Here is a 19,340-nt window from a genome sequence, read left to right as displayed (position 1 = left end):
AGCTTCAATGACACCTAATAGTTATGCTAAAGAGTAACTGCATGCTAGGGACAACAGGAATACTTGTGGCACCTTAGAGACTAACAAATTTATCTGAGCATAAGCTTTCGTGGGCTACTGCCCACTTCATCAGATGCATAGAATGGAACAGATAGTAAGAAGAGATATATACATACAGAGAACATGAAAAGGTGGAAGTTACCATAGCAACTCTAAGAGGCTAATTAATTAAGATGAGCTATTATCAGCAGGAGAAAAACAACTTTTGTGGTGATAATCAAGATGGCCCATTTCAGACAGTTGACAAGAATATGTGAGGATAGTTAACATGGAACACAGAACAAAAAAAGCCAAGTGGTGGTAGGGGGATATATAAACAGATACCCAAAACCACACAAAAAGAGCATGCGGAACAACACACAGGAAGTCCAGGCGGGAGAAGGGAAGGGGGTTAGACTGACCAATGACAATGAAACAGGCTGACTTAAAGAAGTAAGGATCCATGTTTCAGGACAAGCCAGGCAGTGAAGCAGGAGGACTCTGGATTATTCAAGTGACTTCAGCCTCAGACAAAAGAATGCTTTGGAGTGGGGAGGAAACTCTGGCAGGGATATGTGTGTAGAGTTTATTTTTGTACGGATCTATGCATGTCTTGGGCTATCAAATAAAGACCATTACAGTGTTAGAAACATGTATGTGTCTGTATGTGTTACATGCTTCACATCTGCCATCTGCCTTCCGAGACTTAAAGGTAAACCAGAAGGGTCACACCTTAGGGTGGAGATCTGGGAGAGGTTGTGTTTAAGCTACAGGGGACTCTAAAGACTCAGTACTGAGCCCAGGAGTTAGGCAGATGGTCTCTGCCCTAGAGTGTGCCTAAGGACCCCAAAGACTGGGGCAGTAACTGGATGCTGTTCAGGCTTTGAGAGGTTTCGATCATCTGGGGATCCAGAGGCTTGGATTCTCCTCACAGCAGTCTAGTGAGTGACCAAGAGGGACAGTTGACTGGTACCTGTGACATTGTGCCTGTTCTGTGTAGGAAGTGCACAGCTACTCACAGAGCAAGGAACTCATGGGAATTAACATGCCCTTCCTATCAAACAGCTGTACAGATACTCTGATTTTCTTTTCTTCCCTGCCACTGGGACCACAGTGGGTAAGGGAGTTTCTCCTAGGGCTGTAGTACCTTGTAATTAGGTTAGTGTAGCAGATGTAGGGAGAGAGGACCAAGGATGGGCCCCCAACAGGGGAGGCTCCAGGCCCCAACACGCCAAGCGCGTGCTTGGGGCAGCAAGCCGCGGGGGGCGCTCTGCCGGCGCTGCGAGGGCGGCAGGCAGGCCTCCGGCGGCTTTCCTGCAGAGAATCTGCTGGTCCCGCGGCTTCGGTGGACTTCCCGCAGGCGTGCCTGCAGAGGGTCCGCTGGTCCCGCTGCTTTGGTGGACCTCCCGCAGGCACGCCTGCAGGAGGTCCGCCAAAGCCACGGGACCAGCGGACCCTCTGCAGGCAAACCGCCGGAGGCAGCCTGCCTGCCGCAGGTGCTTGGGACGGCAAAATCCCTAGAGCCGCCCCTGGCCCCCAATGCTCTACCATGCAGTCAGATCCCAGGTTTGAGAGACGAACACAGTCAGATAGCCCACTTTAAGTATCTGGTGAAATTCAGAACCACACAGTGTGTGGAATATAATTTAGGTTACTGTCAGTGCATTAGTGCCAGGTATAGCTGACAGTCATTGGTCCACTAATTCCTCCCTGTGGCTAAGAACTATTTTAGAACTACCAATAGTTTTGTTACAGATCTCTCTTTAAAAGATAGTAGCTTTTGTTTGTAGGAGAGGTAGTGTTGACTACTGGATAGAGCATTGGACTGGGACTTTGGAGGCCCGGGACCTATTCCCAGTTCTGTCAACGGCATGTTGTGTGGCCTTGGGAAAGTCATTTCACCTCTCTGTGCCTTGGTTTCCTCAGCTGCAATAATTATACTAACCTCCATTTTAAAGTGCTCTAACATTTACTGATGAAAATTGTTATAAAAGGGCTAGGTAGTGTTGTTATTCTGTGACTTTGCTTAGTTGTAACTACAGTGGATGTTTTTAATAGACGGTTGTGTCCTCTCTTTTTTTCTGTGTATTGTATTTGGCAGCATAAGCCCACAGAGTCAGCAAGTGCACATAATGCTTGTTTGATTACCACTGTTATTAAATGTGGTATATAAACAGAATAGTTTAGGAACAATCTCTCAAAGGCAGCTGCAGAGTAAATAGGTGGAAGTCTCATAGATCTATAAGTGCCCTCCACAAATAATGGCTGTTTTTGTGTAATTCACAGGGTAGGAGGATTGATTTTTAAAAACAGTATTTAGAATCTGCAAAATGTTCCCCACAGGATTATGACAAATTTATGGATGGTAAAATTTAGAATTTGAACAACTTGAGAATCCATTTAACATGCAGTATTATGAAAGTTATTAAAATGCTAAATGGGGAAAAGCTACAGACTTCAAATCATCTTTAAAAACCTACATGACACTACATAGCTAGCTCAAAATAAATAGATTGCTTGCAAAGCACTTCCAACGTGAAAAGTGTTATATAAATGCTAAATATTATTAAAAATGAAAAATACCAAGCTGATAAGAAATCTTGCATTTTTTAAATGTAAAACTATATTAATCAGATGTATCAGGTCCAACCTCATACTAAGGAGAGGACCAAATCTTTTCTTATGTTTTATGTTGTTGCTCCCTATTGGCTGTGTTGAGCTACTATTCCATTAACAGCTATCCTTTCAAAAAGTGTTGAGGGTGTGCATCATAACTTGAGGCCCTAAAGAGTGGGGATCTGTGGGAGCAGATGCATGAGGAGAAAATGTGACACTGTCCTAATAAAAACTGGCTCAGTTTAACCATAAATGTGAAGTTTTAAAAAAAAAAAACCTACATGGCTAGACTCTATTAATTGTACCAGACTCTGTGGTGGCTTTGTGATGTGCTCAGATGGAGAGAAGAGACTTCCATACTCATTTTCATTTGTAACCTGAGCAACAATAACCAGTCCTTTTGAGGGAGTACTGAGGGCCTGATCTTACAAGGTACTGAGTACCCTGAACTCCCATTGGCGTCTTAGGGAGTTGAGGGCACTCAGCACTCCTACGGACGTTTTCAGCATCTTATGGCATCAGACTGTAGGTCACTGTGCTACCTAGCTCAACTCATAAAATGATGTTCAATGCTATTATTATAGGCCTCGGCTACACTTGAGAGTTACAGCGCTGTTAGTGGCTTTATAGCGCTGTAACTCACTGCCCCGTCCACACTGGCAAGGCACATACAGCACTGTATCTCCTTGGCTACAGCGCTGCTTGTACTCCACCTCCCCGAGAGGAATAAAGAGTATAGCACTGCTGCTGCTGTGCTGGGGCGCCAGTGTAAACAGGGAATAATCTTAGTACGCTGTGACTGACCTCCAGAAGCTTCCCATAATCCTTTTAAGTGAAGGTTCCGCTCTTTGTTTTATTGTGATACCTCTCTTTGTTTTGTTGTGAACTCCGGGCTCTGGAGTTGCTTATCAAAAAAACAAACACAGCTACTGTTTGCTGTGCATGAGCTCCCTTTGGAACGCCCACAGCTAGTGTTTGCTTGAAGAGAGGGGGAGGGAGAGGGCTTGAGGAGAGAAGCAGCGCGGCGGGCGGGAGGCAGGGGGGCGGTCCATTTCGGCAAGGCTGCTTATCTGGTCTGTGAGGAAAAAAACAGCTGCTGTTTGCTTTCAGTGAGTGCGAGAGGGGTGAGAGAGGGGGTCGTAACTTGCAAGGCAGGGTGTTGACAGTGTCAGCTCCAAAAATCCACTCTCTCTCTCCCCCATGCTCCCTGTCACACTCCACCCCACCCCACCCCTTTTGAAAAGCACATTGCAGCCACTTGAACGCTGGCATAGCTGCCCATAATGCACCGCTTCCAATGCCGGTGCAGATGCTGTAAATGTGGCCACGACAGTGCGCTGGTAGCTGTCAGTGTGGACAGACTGCAGTGCTTTCCCTACTCAGGTGTACGAAGACAGGTTTAATTCCCAGCACTGTACAGCTGCAAGTGTAGCCATACCCATAGCTTACTTGAAGGTATTATACAGCGGTAAATTGTGTGTTTTCCTTATGGAATTGAGAGGAGATTTTTTAAAGTGTGTGTGTGTGTGTGTGTGTGTATGTCTGTGTGTGTAATATATATAAGAAATATATATATATATATATATATTTCTTATATTTTCTTTCTTTCTCTTTCTTTCTTCTCCAAAGCCACAGACCAAGACACCTACAAAGTTTCAGCTTGGAGCAAATTTCTATGAATACATTACTAACCCTTAGAAAAGAAGGATTTCTAGTAGGGCTGTCAATTAATCATAGTTAACTCTTGTGATTAACGCAGTTACTTTTTTTGAAATTAAAAAAAATTATTGCAATTAATTGCACTGTTAAACCAATTGAAATTTATTAAATATTTTTGGATGTTTTTCTGCATTTTCAAATATTTTGATTTATATTACAACACAGAATACAAAGTGTAAAGTGCTCACTTTATATTATTACAGTAACTCCTCACTTGACGCGATCCCGCTTAACGTTGTTTCGAAGTCACGTTGCTGCTCCATTAGGGAATGTGCTCGTTTAAAGTTGTGCAGTGCTCCCTTATAACGTCGTTTGGCTGACTTTACAAGGGAGCATTGCACAAGTTCCTCTTCTCCGCCTCCTCCCCCTCCCTTCCTCCCTCCCTCCCTCCCAGTGCTTCCCCCGCTGCCAATCAGCTGTATGGCGGTGCTTAGGACTTTCTTGGAGGGAGGGAGTGGGGAAGCTGCCCTTGCCCCCCCGGCAGGCAGGGCTTTAGGGGCTGCAGGGCCCTGGGCTATGTGGGCTTCGGGGCCCTGGCCTGCAGCTCTAAAGCCCCTTTCAGAATGTGCCCCTGCGAGCTCGGGCCGGAGGACTCAGGAGGAATTGTGTGTGGTGAATTGTGGAATTTCCCCTTCAAAGCGCCGCTTCTCTCCGGCTGCTGGCTGCGCGGCTGCCCCTGCTCCTTCTGAGTCCTCCAGCCCGTGCTTGCAAGGCTGCATTCCAAAAGGGACTTTAGAGCTGCAGGCCACGGTCCCAGGGCCCCCTTAGCCCAGGGCCCTGCAGCCCCTAAAGCCCCTGCATTCTGGGTGGCCTTGCCTGCCAGGGGGTGGAGGCAGCTCCCAGAATCGCGGCCTTGGGTGCAGTGCCGTGCTGCGCAGAACCACCTGCACACTCTCTGCCCCAGGTAAGTGCTCTCCACCTCCTGCCTGCCCCAGCCCAGAACCTCCTCCCGCACCCGCACCCTGAATGCCCTCCCACACCCTAACTCCCTCCCAGACCCTGCACCCCCAGCCCTGAGAGCGGGGAAGCGCCGCGTCTCCGCTCCTCCCCCTCCCTCCCAGAAGGTCCTAAGTGATGTCAAACAGCTGTTTGGCAGCAGGGAAGCACTGGGAGGAAGGGGGAGGAGCGGGGACGCAGCATGCTCCAGGGAGGAGGTGGAGTAGGGGTTGGAAGAAGCGGGCCTGGTGTGGAGCGGGAATGGGAAGAGGCAGGCCTGGAGCATCCCCCGGCAAAGTCAGCACCTGTTCTTCTTGGGGGAAGCTGCTGCTGCGCAATGTGCTTCCTGGCGTCCTTGCCTACCTCATTGTCTGCAGCAGGCTGTGCCTGTTTGGGGTAAGCCAGGGGCACCTCCCCACCACTGTACAGTACGTTAAGTGAGGAGTTACTGTATTTTATTACAAATATTTGTACTGTAAAAATGATAAACAAAAGAAATTGTATTTTTCAATTCACCTCATACAAGTACTGCAGTGTGATCTCTTTATCGTGAAAGTGTAACTTACAAATGAGGATTTTTTTTTTGCTACATAACTGCAGTCAAAAACAAAACAATGTAAAACTTGACAGCCCACAAGTCCACCCAGTCCTACTTCTTGTTCAGCCAATTGCTAAAACAAACAAGTTTGTTTACTTTTACGGCAAATACTGCTGATTGCTTCTTATTTACAATGTCACCTGAAAGTGAGAACAGGCATTCACATGGCACTTTTATAGCTGGCATTGCAAGGTGTTTACGTGCCAGATATGCTAAACGTTCATATGCCCCTTCATGTTTCTGCCACTATTCCAGAGGACATGCTTCCATGCTGATGATGCTTGTTAAAAAAATAATGCCTTAATTAAATTTGTGACTGGGAGAATTGTATGTCTCCTGTTCTGTTTTACCTGGGTTCTGCCATTGGCTGAAGTAGGACTGAGTGTACTTTTAGGCTCTAAAGTTTTACATTGTTTTATTTTTGAATGCAGTTATTTTTTGTACATAATTCTACATTTGTAAGTTCAACTTTCATTATAAAGAGATTGCACTACAGAACTTGTATTAGGTGAATTTCTTTTGTTTTTTACAGTGCGAATATTTGTAATAAAAAATAAATATAAAGTGAGCACTGTACACTGTTTTCTGTGTTGTAACTGAAATCAATATATTTTAAAATTTAGAAAACATCAAAAAATATTGTTTAACTGCAATTAATCACAATTAATTTTTTTAATCATGTGATTAATTGTGATTTTTTTAATTGCGTGATTAATCTCAAATCATTTTTTTAATCTCTTGACAGTCCTAATTTCTAGTAGAAATGCTGATAAACCTGTTACTATAGCAGTGAGTGCCTCAATATTATAAAATATCAAGTGGATTCATAGCATATTAAAATCCATCTGTCCAGACCTACTGTAGCATTTTCCAACACCTGCTGAAAGATTTATGGAGGAAATAAAGTAAGCAAAAGAGCAGGAAACTAAACAAAGAAAGAAAGAAGACTGAAGATAAGCAAAATAAATAAGATTAATAAAGAGAAAACTACCTTATTTTCCTACTTATGAAAAGGTTTAAATTAAAAGGATTTGTACAGTTAAAGTTCTACTAGTATAAAAGGCACATATCTCCTCATTATTCTGTAAATATTAATCAGGAAATTGAAGTTATAGGGACAAGTTTTTACATTTCTCCAATTTCTGACCTATTTGAGAACGTTTGCTCACCTAAGGTCATTTCTCCAGAGTCTTGCTACCATGAACACATTATAATTCACCCTGCAGATGCATACACAGCAAACAGTATCAAGTCTCTTTGGTTATAATTTAATGTCAGATGATACTGTATCTTTCCTTTTTTACATCCCCTCTCTCTCTCTCTCTCACACACACACACACAGTAGAGACATTCTTATTGTAAAATTGAACTGTGCAAATTCAGTATCATAAGAAATAAAAGCTAATTTCATCTGTATAGTCTATCAAAACATGCAACCATTTTTGTAAGTACAAACACCTTCTGACCTTTAAGTTACTTGTTTTGTAGTGATTCTCTACAATTTCTAAAGTTAGAATGTTGGATACAGTTTTGAGCCTTTGTCTTTGGTGAATAATTTAAATAGAACTATGGGCTAATTGACAGATTCCCCTGCCAGATGCCTTTACAGAAAAAATTAAATGGACCAGAAAAATGACTGGTGGAAGCATGTTTTACAAACTGATTTTCAAACTCAGCGTAGCTTCCTCATTCTAAAATATATTCTTCAACAGTTTATCACCAAAGAGTTTTTCATTAAAACAAATAACGTAAAATAAAATAAACAAGGAGAGCGGCACAAATTAAAACTCTGAATGTGGATGGGAAAAGTGAATTACGCTAATTAGTCTGGCTGCCTTACTTGCACATAAACTTGAATGGTTCTTGCTTTATCTTTATCTGTGAGAAAAATCAGAACAATAATCATAAATAAATTAATCTAGTTTATCTCAGTCACTACTAATTCCTCATCTTTGCTCTGTTGTAATTATAAACTGCATAAATGAGTAGCTTTTAAATAGCCTTGTCATGTACTTTGTTAAATATTGATTAGCAGATGCTGTGTATCTCCTCTGATGGAAAGGCATGGGAACATACTTCTCTCAGGCTATTTCACATTCAGGCTACAATGAACATTCCCCCGGCACGTTTGGCATTAAAAGAATGTCATTTTCTTGAGAAGGTATTTTTCAGGTTATGCTTTTTATTTTTAACAAGGTTTATTTTTATTCAGATCTGTTTTGAAGCTCTGTCAAGCAATATATCTGAGTAACATCAACCTCGTCTTAAGTAAATTACTAAAGCGATGTGTCTTGGTGATTGCCAATTACCTCACTTGGATTTATAATGTATATTCCCCAATCAGGACCAATCTTACTTTCTTGAACAGTTAGGGGGCCTGATCCTTTTCCCATCTATGTCAATGGCAAAATTCCCATTTATGTCAATGAGAACAGGATTGGACCCTCAACAAGTTACTGTTCCATGAATTTACATATTCAGCCCTGATGAAAATCATGAATAGAGTTTGGAAGTAATCATTGAAGCATTTAAGCAGTGTTGTTGTTTTTTAAGAGGAGCCCTCTATCTTATTTAAGCACTGTGTTAAATTTAGTACAGTGTTTAAATGAAAGATGAACTTTCATGATATAGTTTTGCATATGGCATATTTCATGTGGTCTGGTGGATTGTGTTCTCTAGGAACTCCTGGGTTCTGAATCCAGCTTTCCAACAGACACATTCTGTGGTCTTGGAAGACAAGTCACTGTCTTTGGTTGTTTCCATATACATTGACAAACCACACTGTGGTTTTTAACATATCTGACAGGTGTGTTGAGACAACCAGTAAGTTAATATATCTACAGTAAGCTAATATCTACAGTGCTTTGAAAAAGGTACCATATAGTAAATATTATGGAATATTATTTATTTAGTCGTAGTAGTTTTATTCCTTTTAATCATGGTACAGTCAGTAAGGATTTATAAAAATATTCATCAAGATGATTTCAAGGGGTTAAAAAAAAAAGTTTGTCATCATTTTATGATATTCAAAACACAGTATAATTGTCACATCGATTTAAAAGATAGAGTATTACACCTTGATGCCTTGTATTTGCAATAAGTGTTTTCTCTCTGAAATTTATAACATTTCTTATCACTTGAAGATTATGAATGCATATTTTAAGGAGGCTCTAATTTTTAAATGTGTTTGAAAAACAATATATTCTAAAATTATTTTTCCAGCATGTTTGTAAATTTCATAAAAACGAAAGCTATTTCTCTGTATTAATATATCCTTTTAAAAACACTTTTTATGAAAATTAAGTGAAACTAAGTAATATATAACAATTACAAGAGCCCACATTTAGGGCTGCTGACATATGCAGGATTTCTCTTGTCCCTGATTTTGAGAACTCCTAAATGTTAAAGCTAATCTCCACTTCCATTTTTTAAAAATTACCTTTCTTGTCCTTGTAAAGATAGCATTGCAAATGGAACTGATCATTCAGGAAGAAAGTTTGTCAAGATGTTTTTTCCTACAGGATTCATATTTATTCACAGCGCCCACTCCAGCTATAATGGGTTGCTCCCTGGGACCCATGAAACAGTTCACTCAGTTTTTAGGGAGACTTTCCCATATCAGTGTAGGTGACAATAATATATTTTGAATAAGATAGGATATTGGTTAAATATAAAGTTTGGTCTCATGTAATAACACATCACTTGACAATTGAGTGAACGTTTTTAAAAACTTTCTGTATAGTCTTCAATAAAAAAGCAAAAACAGAAGGCCATCTCCTTAGATTGCATATATTAATTATGCCAGTTTATATCATACTAGGATGTGGTCCAGCAAATCTAGAGATTTTTGATGACAAGGTTAAAACGGCTAATTTCTCAGAATTACATATGACCCTAATTTAATTTTGTGACTGTGACTAGTGTAGGGTGACCAGAAGTCCCAATTTTATAGGACAGTCCCAATTTTTGGGTCTTTTTCTTCTATAGGCTCCTATTACCCCCACCCCCATCCCGATTTTTCACACTTGCTGTCTGGTCACCCTATTCAGATTACACATCTTAATTTTTTTTGTGAACTATGTAGTTTTCTCTGTTTAAAAGAGATTCCTACTCTATAGTGCTAATCTATTAATTACAGTTAACAACACAGCTGTCAGACAAGCAGAATGAAATGAAATGACAAAGATTTTAGTAGTACTGTGACAACTATCCAACAATTACATGACTGCATGTGACAGAGCACATTTTCAAAGATATTCTGATGTTTTTTCTGTTGTATTGCTAATTATCAGCTTTGCTTATGCTTTGTCAGATTTATAACATTGCTTGTTTTACAACCTCCTTTTTCCATTTTACGAAACAAGATTCCTTAAAGCAAGTGATACCTTAAGCTACCAGGAAGCAGATGAAGCCAAAACAACTGCAAGCCATGTTAGGTCTAGGTCTGGGCACCTGAACAGAAATCAGGGAGCCTGTCTCTCTTGGACTCTCTATAACACCCACTAATGGGCTCATGCAGCCTCGGGGAGGGAGGAAGCTGCCTGATTGAAATGCAGAGGGGACAAGAGCGGGACCTGAGGTGGGATCAGGGAGAGTATACTGGGATTAGGAGCTTGGTGGAGTGAGTTGGAAACAGGTAGTAGTTGGGCATGGAGACTGGGTCTGGCTGGGTGAGAAGACTAGGATTGGAACAAAGAGCCAAGGCTAGGAAAGAGACAGGACCGAGACAAGTTGGAGGGGATGATGCAGAAAGGGTCATGCTTAGCAGGAACATGTTGAAGAGTTTGTACCCACTTAAGCAGAGGTCCCCAATCTGTGGGGCCCACCCCTCTACAAGGGCATGGAGGAACTGGGGGCTGCAGCTGGGGCCCGGGCCAGCCCCCATAGTGGACGGGGAGAGGGCACCACCCAGCTCTGCTCCTGCACCCTTCTGTGGCTCGAGTCTCAGCCCTCTTACCCCGTCCACATCTTTCCCCTCCGCCTGACTTGGGAGGGGGTGTACAGGGTAAGGGCGGGCATGAGGTTAAAAATTTGGCCACTGCTGCACTAAAGCCTGGAATGGAACCAAAGTTCCCTGAATCTCACCATTCCTCTATTACCAAATAGCTATGAAAACTATTGGCAAAGTGTCCCATCGCCCTCTAGTTCTGGTCCACAAAGACGATTACAACCTACTACTACTATCAGTTACGCTATTCGCTCAAGAAGCACAAGTTCATGTGGTGAATCTAAAATTTGAACCCTGCTAATGACCCATGTGGATATCAATATGTTTCCATGTAAAGGAATGTCTTTTCAGTTTCCTTTTTTAAAAACCTAGGAAATGATACCAAAAAAAAAAACACAAACCTATGTTAAATGAGCATTATTAAGGTTGCACGGTCAAGCACTCAGAAGTTAGGAAATGCCAGAATTAAGGTTGTCTGTGCCTTATGTGTATGTATCATGATAGAATCTTTAATTACATGAGGCTATATTATGTTTTCCACAGGGCACAGAATGGACAGTGCTCACTGCATGAACAGCTATTCATTATTTTGTTTTTAACTTGTTGTTCAATGCCTTAAGTACTGCACACTATTCAAACAGTGCTCTGAAGGCAGAATTGCTAATTTTCTCATGTGCTTTCTATGGCAGTCATCACTATAGGGAAGCTGAATACTTCACAAATGTTAGTTAATTTATTACCCAACACCCACATGAGATAAGTGGGTATTATTTCCATTTTATAGATGGAGAGCGGAGGCATAGGGGGATTAAGGTAAAAATAATCCATTGATTTTGGGTACCCTATTTGAGATACCTAAGACCTGCTTTTTCACTGTACATAGTATCATATAGCACTCTTATCTATTCAAAGCTCCCATTGACTTCAGTTTCACCTGTGAGTGCTCAACACTTCTGCAAATCACACCCCAGGGTCTTAAATTAGCTGCCCAGAAAATGAGAGAGTCACTATTAGTGACCACATATGAAAAGCTTGTTTAAGTAACTTAATGAGCATCACATGTAAACTGTTTGGTGCAGGGGGGGATAGAATCTAGTTCTCCAGGCTAGTATTCAGCTTCTTTAACCACCAGACCATCTTGTTTCTTCCTGCAATCCTCTGCCTCATTTGCTATCCACCTTCCAACGAGTGCAACACATGAAGCCAGGGCCCTACAGACAACAGTTCCCTTAACTACACAGTCCTGATTCGTTGTCTCTCAAGTCGTACAGGATTGTCCTAACTACTGACAGGAGACAAATCTGAAAGTTTGCAGCAAATACATAAATAAACACATAATTTTATTTTTTTAAAGGGAAGAAAGGGGTAGATACATTATTAATGATTATGATTGGAGAAGTGACCTACTGCCTGTCAGAGACTTCTTCATAATGTGCCAGGGAAGGTGAATAGTTGATCAGTCTATATTATTGGGAGAAATTCCTTTCCAGCCCAGACATTCTGATTAGCCATGGCTCTGGCTATGTAAGCAAGGGCAATTATACAACATCCTGTACTGAAAGATCATGCGAAGGTTAACAAGGATGTATTTTGGCTGACCAAAATAGATGTGTGGGAAACCATGTTCTTTCTGGTCACTGGATTATGGAACAAGAAGAAAACCAGTTCCCCCAGTGACCCCTTATCCCCAAAAAAGTGGAGTCAACTGCCAATCCTTGTAAACCATTGGGATTTAATCTTATCCATGATGGATTTAACATACTCCAACCACATCTGTTCAGTTGGCCAACAGAACATTTGAAATGTCTTGTGATGCCATGTGGCCACAGTAATACATAATTCCCATAATGGTAGGAATCCATATTTTAGCAAAATATTTGTATATGTTTTAGTTATTATTTCAAAGTATTGTTGGAAGTGGGGGGCAGGGATAGCTCAGTGGTTTGAGCATTGGCCTGCTAAACCCAGGGTTGAGAGTTCAATCCTTGAGGGGGCCACTTAGGGATCTGGGGCAAAAATTGGTCCTGCTAGTGAAGGCAGGGGGCTGGACTCAATGACATTTCAAGGTCCCTTCCAGTTCTAGGAGATTGGTAGATCTCCAATTATTACCTTTAACCTATTTTAATCTGTTAAAAAATTCATAATAAATGCTGAAGTAAACTGAACTAATGTAATCTTTCAAAAAAAATCCCCAGAGTTGTGGCTATTAAGTAAATACTTCAGAAGTGAATTGTTTTTGTCAGTGTATAAATAAGGGAGCAGTTAAAAAATGCAAAAAGCCAGATTTTACCAGATTTTATTTTGCTATGTGTGCTTTACTTTATGTAAAGGCCAGCTGGATGGAATTTTAATCTCCAACATTTCAGGTGGCTCAGTACTGGGCAGTTCTTTGCACCATCCTGAACCTGGGTTACTAAATTAAATTCTGAAAGTGAATGTGCAGCATAGTCAGTAAGTTACAATAATGGTAGTGCACCACGTTTCACCCTGAAAACATAGAAGTTACGGTAAGATGAAGTAAAGTGGGTTAAAGATAACAAAATAAGTATTTATTTTATAACCTTCTAAGAAATGAGTATAGGATTGATATGCCAGAATGTTCAGAACTAGCATATTGATGGTTGAAGTGACCTGGGTAAGAAGTGTTAGTAACTGTAACTAGATCCTTGATTCAAATCAAAAGGTCCATGGAATGTACAATACTTGTCTGGAATTTTAAGAGAGCTAAAGGTGTACGACACGGTGGGTGGAAATTGGAAAGAATTCTCAGTACTTACATGATGCTGCATTCAGTTGGAATTTGCAACTGTGGAACCAGAAAGTGTGAATAAAATAACTGAGGAAATAAATTAAATTGCTATTTATATTAAGCAAATTTACTGTAATTTGATAAAACTAGATTGGAGGAAGGATAGTCCTGTAAGGGCAACAGATTGGGACTCTGGGGATTGGAGTTTAGTTTCTATTTCTGCCAGTGACTTTCAGACTGACCTTGGGCATTAGATCCCAGTACTTCAGTCCCCCATCTGTAAAATGTGGATAAGTATTCCTTTCCCCTCACTCTTTGGCTGCTTTGTCTATTTAGTTTTGCTGTGTGTTTGCTATGGTGTGTTTGCCTAGCATGTTTGATGCATGAATGGAGGCCTAGGCATTACCACAGTACAAATAATAATAACAAATTGTTAACTTGTCAGGGTAGGAACGATACAACATGTAGGGATAGCACTTAACACAATGGGGTATCAGCGTTGGTTGGGGTTTCAAGGCACTACACGTATACAAATAAATAATAAGCTCACTATATTACAGTTCTATTTTAAGACCATTCATCTTCCTATTTCTTTTTTGTTGTTTCTCCCCAGGAGTTGCTGATTTTTTTACAGAATTTGCCCACAATGCACTGGGGAAATGAAGATATCAGTGTTCTCCTAGCAGAAGCCTACAGACTGAAGTTTGCATTCGCAGATGCCCCCAATCATTACAAGAAATGAGTATAAAGAACCAGGAATTTTAAACCAGCTTGTTCTGGAGTATTATGGCTTTCATTATTCTGGTTAGCACTTGCACATAATTACTAATCATTGCATTTAAATAAAGAATTCTGTGAGCATGTACAAAATGAGACTGGAATACCAAAGAGTTGGACAGACCAGGATATTGAACATTATATTAACATAAAAGTGAACGTTCTTGCTCAACATATAAAAGCAACATAAGTTCAGTTAAGTTTCATAGTATTTCATTTTTCTTTCTTTGATAATTATTGGAAGTATGTATGAATATGGACTGCATTTTACATTCATCTCTGCCTAGTGATTGTCATGTGTCCATGAGCCTTAAAATCTGTTATTGGAATGATTGTGAGCTTGTAAAATTATTCCTATCTAAGCAATACTAGTCTCTGATACCTTTGCCTGCTTATATTTGTCTGTGATAGGAATGATTCCCCTTGGTAGAAAACAAGGACACATCATGGGTATGAAGGTGAATTTGGAACAGTAGAGCTCACAAGGGTTTTTATTTTATTTTTTATTTTGAACCTGAGAGAACATTTAAATTGTATTTTGTGTTGATACAGAGACCCAAATTATGAAAATTCTACTATAATAACACAACATAAGGAATCTGAATAAGTGGCACAATTTGCACATTTTCTAGACGTCATTAAGGTTGCCCTGAGAGCTCTCTCAGACCCTGTGCACCACTGTAACCACATGTTAAGGGTTTAAGTGGCGCTTAAGGATACGTGTCAGCATTGGATGAAATTCTCCCATTAGCCTTATATTTTGGAGTATTCTAAAACACACTGAATAAATTAAGAAATATGCTTTTTCTGTCATGGTAAATAAATTCATAACTATAAAGTTTTAAAAGACCTGAATGTTTGTCAGCATGAAAGTTCACTTGAAAGGATTTTATATTCAATGGCTTAATTTACAATGCAAAATGTTTTAAATGTCAGTTTTTGCCTTATAATCCATTTCTAAAATGTTAGAAAAGGAAAAAAAGTAATAGTTGTGTCCTTCACTTATTTGTTGAATAACTTGCTTGATGATTTGTTCGCTCATTGTGATGCAGGGGAAGAGCAAAGGTTGTTCCTATTAACAAGCAGCCCGAATCCCCCCTTTCAACATTAGAAGAATAAAAATCCCCCCAAACTTTCTACAGTTAATGTTCCTTCATGTAATCACAGGGTTCTGAATTAATTTTTACAGTCCCTTAATTTACTATACTATAAATGGAATATTTATTTTCAGGGAATCTTATCAAATGGGAGTTCTGCCTGAAGTTGAGAACTGCAAGGGGCATGATATATTAGGAACTCAGAGTTGTTTTACTTTAACACACTTCCAGAGTGTTCATGGCACAAGTGTAGAATTAGCAATGCATTTTTAAGTTAGGTGAATAAAAGATCTTCAGGAGGGCTTTGTCTTAAGATATTAATAATAATGAATTATTTGCAATCTCTTACAAAATATTATCCACTAAGTTGGCTTGTTTCTTTTTCTTTTGGGAGTTGACATTAGCTAAATAACCTGTTTTGTGGGCCATGGTTTTTTACAGTGTTTTGACTAATTTAATAGCAGAATCAAGGTAAATGAGGAATCAGTTTGTGCTATTATATGGGATTTGTCTTTTAAAATGGCATGAAATTACTGATGGAGGGGAAGGAGGTGAAGGAACTAACTTAAACAATTCATAAACTGATGTTTGGCATCTAGGGCGTGATTCTGTTCCATTGAAGTTAACGGGAGTCAGTCGAACCAGGATCAGGCTTCCTGGATTACTGTATTTGTGCCTAAAGTACATAGTCTATGTATGTGTCCATCTTAAATATCAGTGTAGTCCCAACATTTTTGTTTATCTTTAATGGTCTAGTCACTGTGTGTCTAGAATTAACCTTAAGTTGACAAAGAATGTCATATTGTGCCTAACCGAATATCTACCAATAACAGAATACACGAAGCCTGAAACTTTTATGTGACCATTTGTGGTGGTTATGTCTATAAAACATGAATAAAAATAATCCATTAATAGACATTCAAATTATTGTAACTAATTCAGAAGAGAGAAGGCACCCAGCAGTAAGCATATAATGTTTTGTGAGATTTGTATAGTTAACTTTTTTTATCGAGACATTATTTAGGTAGTTATACAGAACGTGAAAAGTCGACCCAAAGCTGTTTGCTGTGTTAGATGCTAATATGTAACATTTATAAAGCTTGGTATGTATTTTTAAAGTTTCCTTCACAAGTTACACTGATGTTGACTGCTAAGTCTTCCAAATTCCAGTGGTAAATATCACTTTCTTTAAAGGAAATGCTGTCATGCCCCCAAAAGAGGCTACATTTGCTGTTGTGCCCATGTCAGAATTTAAAGATTGTACTTATGCACATTGTTTAATGAGGGTGCTGGGGAGCTTCCTAATGTACTGATTATATAGAGAGGATATTTTAGAGTACATAGGAGGCCAACATATTTTTATGTAAAATCTCTCCAAATTTATAATACCATAAAAATTAACAGAAAAACATTTCACTTTATAAAAGTAATTATCCTTATGTTTTCATAAATATGCATCTCAGGCAAAGTGTCATTCCAACCAAACTGTTACCTAAAGAGAACAAATAATTTTCTCTGTCATTTTTACATCCATAGACCTATTTTTCAAAATCAAGAATCAGAATATTAAAATTGGTTTGTAATTTGTATTTTCTTATGGGTCAAAGATTTTAAACATATAGGAGGCATCTTGACACATCATTAGTGAGTCCAATCTGTAATTTAATAAAATTGATATGAAAACACTGAATGCTGTGTTGTCTAAAATGCAGTGTCTTATAGGACTTTTGTAATAAAAATGTACAATATAGAGAAACAGCTTTATGGCTTCAGTATTCACATAGGAGTGTAAATAACAAATTAATCAACTATGTAAATATAATACTTGGGAGAACATAAGATTCTCAGCTTGAACTCTTATGTAAATCTCTAATACATTATAACAAATCATGTTGCAATGTTATTTGGCTTATTTTCTTATGGAAAAATCCATGAATTTGTATTTAACTTCAGAACTATAAAATAAAATATAAGTACACAAAGTTCAGTTGTATTTTTTGACAAACAGAGAGATCATAGTTTCAACAGACACTGCCTTTAAAAACTGTAAAATTAATGAAAGATAATGCAATAAATACATATTTCTAAAGTAATATGTTATTTAGCATGGAAAGCACTTTGTAAATCAGAGATATTAGGAATTGTATCATTTGTATAGTAGTAATACACTCCCAACCCTGTATCACAAACCACTAAACTTAATGGGCCAAGTTCTACTCTCATTTATATTTCTGTGACTCCCTGCCTTGCAGACTTTACAAGCTAATAAGTCAAGCAACATACAATGGTATATCCCAGCATAATGAGCCACATGAAGGGAGGCACAGGGATGCTTCCATGAGAAGCAGATGAGGCAGGTATAGTTGGCAGAGCAGAGGTGGTGGAGGAGGGAAATGCAATTTAAAAAAAAGTGCCAATCAGTAGGGAGTTGCAGAGTTGTGAAGAGCATTGTGAAAGTGAGGACAAGGAGCTTAAACTTAATGTGGTGAAATAGCAAGAACCAGTGGAAGGTTTGATGGGGGGGAAGTGATTTGATAAGAAAAGTGAGCTTGAAAGATGATCTTAGCAGCTGCATTCTGTTATGAACCTTTGGAGGATAATACGGGTATGAAGGTAGCCACAGTGCAGGTACAATAGTCAAGATGGGAGGTGATGGGAGAATGTCATTGTCTTGGTTGTCTAGACAGAAAAAGGATGGCACGTAAAAATGCTTTGAAGAAAAACTGGGTCTGCAAGGGCAAGAGAGGGGGAAGTGGTACAGACAACCATTATGTTCTGTATTTGAAGCACAGGAAGAATTGTGACCAAGGGGAAGGTCTCACATTCGGTGGCCCTTATGCTTCTACATCAGGTAAGCTCTTTTGAAAATCTCACCAGCTTAGTTTGTTGATAATGAGACCTCCAGAAGATGTCAGAGAGGCAGGATTGGGTAAAGGAAGACAAGTCAAAAATGGAGAGAGAGAGAAGAAAGAGAGGATGTAAAATGATAGAGACAGAGCCCAGTGAGTGATCCTGGGTAACAATACCACGGAGAGTGAGAAAGTGGAGCCTCCAAATGAGATGATGAACAGTAGGAGGTGAAGATAAGGTCTGGAAAACCAAGAGAGAATGAGATTTCAAGGAGGCTGGGGATGGAATAGAGGTCCTGAGATTTGACTAGGAAAAGATTTTTGGAAATCTAACCAAAAGCAGTTTATTTTATTTACTTATGCATTTTATTTATTTTGAATGTATAAAGTATAGAGACAGGTGCCCATGCTATACTCCAGGTGTGTCTTACAGGTTTCAATATAAAATAATAGGAAAGGACTGTCCCAAACATTGGTCCACTCCTTCCTCAACAGCCTGAGAAAGAGAGATCAAAAATGGGCTTTTGCAGCTTGTCTGAAAAGTTAACAAATCTAGGCTCTGGTGGGTGGGGAGTAAAGGGTGAACAAAGAGAATTCCAAAACCAAAGATCCCTCACTGAGAATGCCCTGCTAGTACTTTTCCATCCTTCATATCAAGTGGTTCCACCTCAAATGCCTTTGCTGATCACAACAGTAGCAATGTGTCACGAGGAGAGAGATAATTTTGGCTAAACTGGTTCCACTAACTCTTCCAGCTACAACCACTTGCCACCCATCCTCACCAACATATGGTTATGTAAGATATTCCAGTACACTTCAAGATAAAACAGCATGTTATAGTGAACTAACAAACAGCATTAGGTGAAGCTAATTTCTTAGGATTTAAATGCACCCTTCCAAGCCATAAAATTTGTCTGTGCAGTCTTTTAAACGGCAAGATTATTTAATCTCGGGCTGTCTTAAATGTTTGAGAAACAACTCCTGAGTCACCATTCTCAAATTCTGTGGGTCT

At 39.6% G+C, this 19,340-nt stretch overlaps 1 protein-coding gene across 5 annotated transcripts in view; it reads left to right on the top strand.

The window, feature by feature from the left end:
* The window catches only part of TBC1D22A (TBC1 domain family member 22A), a 421,974-nt gene extending 404,522 nt beyond the window's left edge, over positions 1-17,452 (top strand). For all 5 annotated transcript variants that reach the window (XM_039515243.1, XM_039515232.1, XM_039515281.1 and 2 more), the window contains exon 13: positions 14,219-17,452. In XM_039515243.1, coding sequence (XP_039371177.1) covers positions 14,219-14,347 — 129 coding nt within the window. In that variant the 3' untranslated portion in view covers positions 14,348-17,452. The remainder of the gene's footprint in view (positions 1-14,218) is intronic.
* The last annotated feature ends 1,888 nt before the right edge of the window (positions 17,453-19,340 follow it).

Source organism: Mauremys reevesii, linkage group 1 (genome assembly GCF_016161935.1).
Source record: "Mauremys reevesii isolate NIE-2019 linkage group 1, ASM1616193v1, whole genome shotgun sequence".
Classification (NCBI taxonomy): domain Eukaryota; kingdom Metazoa; phylum Chordata; order Testudines; family Geoemydidae; genus Mauremys; species Mauremys reevesii.
Note: the sequence above shows the minus strand (reverse complement) of the source record. Positions and strands in the feature narration are given on the sequence as shown.